General features: G+C 54.6%; 1 protein-coding gene across 1 annotated transcript in view; it reads right to left on the bottom strand.

Annotated features, from left to right (window-relative positions):
• The window catches only part of GLUL (glutamate-ammonia ligase), an 11,482-nt gene extending 10,027 nt beyond the window's left edge, over positions 1–1,455 (bottom strand). Inside the window, exons 1-2 of the mRNA XM_009320634.1 lie at positions 1,391–1,455; positions 775–993 (exon numbers count right to left, since the gene is read on the bottom strand). Coding sequence (XP_009318909.1) covers positions 775–908 — 134 coding nt within the window. The 5' untranslated portion in view covers positions 909–993; positions 1,391–1,455. The remainder of the gene's footprint in view (positions 1–774; positions 994–1,390) is intronic.
• Between the last annotated feature and the right edge of the window lie 4,653 nt (positions 1,456–6,108).

Genomic DNA, 6,108 nt, shown 5'->3' with positions numbered 1-6,108 from the left:
TCTTTCCCAGTTCCCTGGGGCCATCTCAAAGGGCGGCCCCTCACTGCAGACCCTGCAGCTGGAGAGCTGGCCACCCCCGGTATCTCAACCCCACTGGGTTGCAAACCTGGTCCACTAAGCCCAGGTACCCATTTGCCTTTCACCAGCACTAAAAAAAATTTCTTAACTAGAAATTAATGATTTCTTTTTTAGACAGAGATATCACACAGGGAGGAGGAATGGTCCACTTGTGACCGGTTAGACCCTAGGAGGAGGCCTGATGCACCTGAAATGCCCCAGCCTCCAGCAATGGCACAGCTGGGAGGGAGGAGGAATGAGCATCTCTCCTCTTCCTGTGCCCAACAGCTAACACATTCTCAAATTCAGATACACCATTTTCAGACCCATCTAGGAAAGCGCTTTGGGCTGCAAGGTCCCGCATAAGGAACTGAAACGCACCCGAGTGAGACCAGACGTGGGCTGGATATCCTGATGGTGCATCACCTCCATCTCTGCCCACTGCTGGGCACAGCTGCTTCTGCTTGGACCTACCACAGCATGCCCACCGCCACTGGGACCTGGGCTCCAGAGGGACTCACGGGGCTGGAGGAACTGGAGATGCAGCCCCTTCTACCCATGATTAGCAAGGGCTGAAAAAATGAACCTAACGCCTTAGCAAGACGAGCAAGCACTTAATTAACAAGTTGCCCCGATAAGACTCGAACAGCAGTCACCAACTGAAGACAGGGAGCTCATCACGGGGCAGGGGAAACACCTGCACCGGGGGATACTGACCTTGTGCAAGCAGCAGTGGCCGACCGGTCTCCCCTGGAGCGCTGCGGGAGGCTGATGAAACCCCCCAAGGCAGGGAGGTGGTAGCTGGTCGCCCGATAGGTGAGCAAACATTGCACGCTCCGCAGCAGGCCCATGTTCCCTTTGAAGATGCTGCCAGGGTCAAGGGTAGCTGAGGGGTGCTGACCAGAGGGCTTTCGGAGGCAGAGCAGATTACCTGGGCTACACAGAAGGGCAATTTAGGAAAGCCAATTAATAAATAAAAATGTGCAGAGGCACACGCAAAGAAAAAAAAAGCTCCCCCCATGCAGCTCAGCTGCAATACCCACCCATGACGCATTTAGGGGAAGAGGGGCCATGGACCGCAGCAGCCAGGAAAGCCTTGTGCACCCCCCCCCGGGTTGCCTGACCCTGCCTCTCCACCCCTTTCTCAGCCACCTTGGTGCCAGTCGCTGTGTCCAATGCCCACCTTGCCACCCCTCGCAGGAAACCATGGCATTGCTTCGTCCCCGAGCAGCCCCCTTCCCCAGCTCCCCTTGGGGACGGCTCTTTGCAGAAGGGGCATCGCCACTGCCAGCTCCGGGCCAGTCAGGCAACAACCCCGGCAGGCAGCACCTACCTCTCGCCCGCTCTGCCCTGCACGCATGCGAACCTTGCGCAGAGGCCGAGCGCCTTCAGCGAGCAGGAGCCGCTGCCAAGAAGCACGTGCTCACCTTCAAAAGCGACCAGGGGAGGCTGGAAGATGAGAACATCAAGGGCAGGCGGGATTTGAGACCTAGAAATTGCTTGGCTTGGTTTGCCCTGTACAAGGGTGGAGAATATCCCAGGGAGCACTCAGCACATGCCTTTCCCTGCAGTTGGAAATTGGTCACAGTGTGCATTGGCAGGGTTGTTTTGGTTTTTGGGGTGGGTTTTTTTTTTGTCTTCTTTTATTAGCTCTGTTCATGCTGCTAAATGCACTCCCAGCTAGGTCAGGGCTGTGTTAACTGTGGCTGGCAGATTAATTTCAGCCTAATACACTTCACAGCTCCATAAGTGAGAGTGCAGAAATTCTCAAAGCACTGCCCAAGTGGATTCAATGGTAGGATCCAGGCCCAACATTGTAAATCATAAAATGTAACTGCAAAGTGCTGTTGTCCGTGTCCCTTTCTTATGGCTGAATTAGGTCCCCATCTTGCCACAGCGCATGCTTAACCTGGACTGGTGAAGTCAACAGACCCGGCCACACGTATAAGGTTACACGAGCAATTTTGCTTGAGCTGGAGAAGAGGCAAACAAACGCAGAGCTTGCTGCAGGGTCTTTCAGGTGTAACGGGTCAGAGCCCAGCCTTCACTGTAAATCCCAAGCAAGGAGAGTACAGACAGATGACAATAGGCTCAATAGTACTTCTACTTAATGTAAGGAAATACCAGAGATGTGCTCGCTGAGCAAACAAGTCTTATGCACCGAGGAGACAGCAAGAAGATCACATTAAAAAAAAAAATCCTAATATATTCAAGGAAGGAATGAATATTTAAAGCTGAACTGCTATACCTGAGATCTCAGACAATTCCAGTTTTAAGGTGCTATGGGCCCAAAAGAATCAAACCTGTTGCTGACGCAGTCTTTGAGGTATCTTAAACTATTTATATGAGAACAGGCTGGGGCTGTATGGGGGGGGGGAAACAGTCTTGCCCCAAAAGCTCACTCTGGGCATATGATACTTGTGCTAGAGGGAGAGCAGGTTTTTGCAGAAAGGTGTTTGCACCAATCCCTCGTGCTGGAGTTTCCCATCTTGCAGGAGCTGTAGACCATCTGAGACCAAAAGCAATGCAGAGGTGTTTGGGGCTGCCGTGGGTCAGTGGGTACCAACCGCAGGTCGGGGGGAAACAACGACCACCCTCCCCACGGCACCAAAAGGGGCAGGTTGGGCTGCCTGGGGAGGCTGTGAGTGGCCAGCGACCACAGGCATCGAGGCTGACCCTGCAGTTGGGCAGCCTTGGACTTCACTGCCGCAGCAAGCCATGCCAATTTATGTTGGGCAAGGATAAGAAAACCAGCCCCGTCCCCTCTGCGACCCCGGGAGCGCAAGGCTCTGCTGCTGGCGGAGGTGGCCTCAGGTCTGCCAAGGGTGGGCTGCTCCCTGTGCGGGGGGATGGAGGACGTGGGTAATTTGGGCTCGGACAGAGAGGGAACAAAGCCCTTCTGACGTGTTTGGTGTTGCAACCCTGCCCTTATCTTTGTACAAAGAGTCCAGCCACTCTGCGCTCCTCTCCGAGCCCCGTTCTAAATCTGGGCTGTGCTCATGTGTCCATCTATTTTTTTAAGCCTCTTTTTTTTTTAAGCATTTTGGGTTTTTTTCTTAATAGCTGCACAGCTCACGTGAGCTCCTTTTGCAAGGAGCTGTTGTGGCAAGATGAACAGGGCAGATGTACCCGTGCACGCACCAAGCAAACCCGGGGAAGCTGCAGCCAGGCTGAGCGGGGCTCCATCCTGCCAGACCTCTTAGGGTCTCCTCTTTGGGGGAAGACTCCATGGAAATGGCCCTGTGCATTCCCACAGTAACCGTGTCGGCCTGTTCCTGCTCACAACCTTGGTCCTTTCCCGGCAGAAACTGGCACAGTCCCGCTGAGGTCAGCCCAGAGCCGGACGGGCACCAGAAGAGCTACACCAGCCTCTGAGGAGCTCACTGGGCATCTGCTCAGTTGCCAACTGGAAAATATATTTTTTTGACAGTTGCAACCTTTACCCAAGGACTTTTGAGCCTTTCATATGTGAGACAGCCATCACGCCAGCTCATCCCTACCCCTTCTCCTCTCATCTCTTGGGCTTAGCAGCAAAAATCCTTATGAATTTGTGATCGGAGCTACTCCTCCCCAGGGTCTCCCACAACTCCTTCCCGCAGCTCTGCCTGGCACCACTAGAATAAGCAGATAGTTTGCTGCTCGTGGCTTTGTTGTCACCACCAGGGCGCACATCCCACATGCACCACAAGGATGTGCACACCACCCACCGCTGTTAAAACCAACAGTTTCAAGCATTTGAATTAACGCAGTGTAACCAGTGCCCTGCAGCGTGGCAGGACGTGACCTCCCCAGGGCACGCGTGTGTGCACGGACAGTTCAGGCGTGATGTCTAACACACTTTCACAAGTCTCTGTCATGTCCCTCCTGGCCTGGTACAGCACCACAGTTATCCTTGCACAGGGCAGCGCAGCAACACACAAAGAAACGAGGTCACTTACTCGGGGTGATGGAGCAAGCCGGTGCCAGCAGCCCAGAACTGTCACCCTGGGGTCCCCAGCACCAGCCCCACAATTAACTAGGAGTCGTCCCTGTACTAATTGCGGCTGTGAAGTCACAAGCCCATTGCTGAGATGCAGAGCCCTGTTGCTGCTGGGGACAGCTTCGCATTCCTGATTTGACAGCGCCACCTCGTGAGGTGGCCCCGCTCTTGGGGAGCCTGTGGGGTGCAGGCAGCCGTCCTGCCCCACCGCTGCCTGCACCCGCTGTTGCCTACACCCGCTCTGCACAGAGGTGGCTCCGGGGAGGCTGCACACCATTATGTGTGTTTTAACCTGCCTGTGCCCACGCAGGTGACAGTAACAGGGACTGCAGCCACAGCGACAGAAGGGGACATGACACTCAACATAATGCAAGTGCATTTTGTTAATGGCCAGACCGAGAAAGCTCAGGGCTTCTTAGGAACATGAGGTTGGCAGAGTCTATGCTGCAGCCCCCCCTTAGGCAAGCACAGAAGAGATGTCCAGTGCAAAACCCTTCCCACGCCCATCGACAGCACAGAGCCACAGACAAGCAGACCCAATTCCGTGCTACAAGGCACATCAGAGCCCCCAGGCACGATGGTGCCCAAAACCTGGACAGCACTAGCAGCCCTGCCAGGTCTGACACCACGGCATTACAGACTGGGGGATCAAATACCCACCTTGAGAGCAGATTCCTCCTCCTGCCAGGAAAACAGGTCACTGCTACTGCAAGAGAGTTGTGCTTCCTTCTTTCTTTCTCCTCTTCCCACTGGAGGGTCTCCAAGGTTGGGTCTCGGTCCCAAATCTGATGAAGGAAGACAGCTAATAAGGAATCTGGGGTTGCTGTGTCTGGGGCAGACGTAGCAGGGTCTCCTGTGAAATTTCCATCACCACCTGAGCAGACACGCTGACAACAACCATGCACGGTACCAAGGTGCTACCAAGAACCTGGTTGGAAGGCAAGAAGTTTGGCCAAGTGGGGAGAGGGGAAGGGTTTAATTTCAGGACTGCCCAAATGCGTCAGCAGGGCTGGTGATTAGAAAAGTGACATTTCCCTGAAGGACAGTAAAGAGGGAGGTCCTGAGAGCCCTGCGGTCCCCGAGAGCCCTGCGGCCCCTGAGGACCCACCAGGACAAGCGTGTCACAAGCAGCGTGGCACTCCGGAACACATCCCTGGGACACGGCAGCATGACAGCCACCGGTGAGTTACCTTTGCTAAAGGCTTCAGCGCCTCTAAGCACACCCCAAAGGGGACAGAGGGAAAAAGCAACATTAGGCTTCTGAAACGTGGGTCCTCCCTGTGACACAGCTGTGCCTTCACACAAGAGCACATTTTCAAGGGCATCCACCCATCAGCAGGCTGATGCCAGCCCACACCCTTGCATCCAGATCTTTCAAACACGAATAAAACTTCACAGGATAGTGGGAGGTGTTGGGCACTACTTGCACACTACCTAGATGTCCTGGGTGGATGAGGTGGGGGTTTGCAGTGACTGTCACTCTACCCAGAGCCACAACCTGCCTCCAGCCTGATGATGCCTGCTAATTTGGGGGAATTTGCTACCAGAACCTGAGCAAGAGGACTCGGAGGGCACCAAGGCAGTGGGGCTGGAGCAGCAGCACCAGAGCACAGCACACATTTCCTCTCCATGATAGCAGGGTTATGCCTGCTGGCTGGGTAAGGTGGAGGAGCGCAGCTCGTCCCCTCCAGCCACAGCACCTCCTTTCTCCTGCCCCACGGATGCCACCGCATTTCTGCCCAGCCTCCAAGAACCATGTACCTTTGCTATTTAGGCAGCTGCCATTTGAACTTTCCAGCTCCTGCGTGCAGCTGAACCTGGTGCTTTCCAAACACCCTGTGGCCACCCACCCAGAGCACATGGGTGGACCGGAACCCAAATTTCATGGACTGGCCCAGGTCCAAATCCTCCCGTGTGTGCACAGGACAAGCCCATACTGCACATCCCCTAGAGCTGTTCTGGTCCATCCTCTCAAAACTCATTTTTTGGTTTACATTTGTGTCACGCTTGGCAACACAAAGCCCAGGTAACTTTCTCTTCTCCCCCTTGTAGCAACCATAGCCTCCGCGGAC

The sequence above is a fragment of the Pygoscelis adeliae genome, unplaced genomic scaffold, assembly GCF_000699105.1.
Source record: "Pygoscelis adeliae isolate BGI_AS28 unplaced genomic scaffold, ASM69910v1 Scaffold402, whole genome shotgun sequence".
In the NCBI taxonomy this organism is placed as follows: Eukaryota; Metazoa; Chordata; class Aves; order Sphenisciformes; family Spheniscidae; genus Pygoscelis; species Pygoscelis adeliae.
Note: the sequence above shows the minus strand (reverse complement) of the source record. Positions and strands in the feature narration are given on the sequence as shown.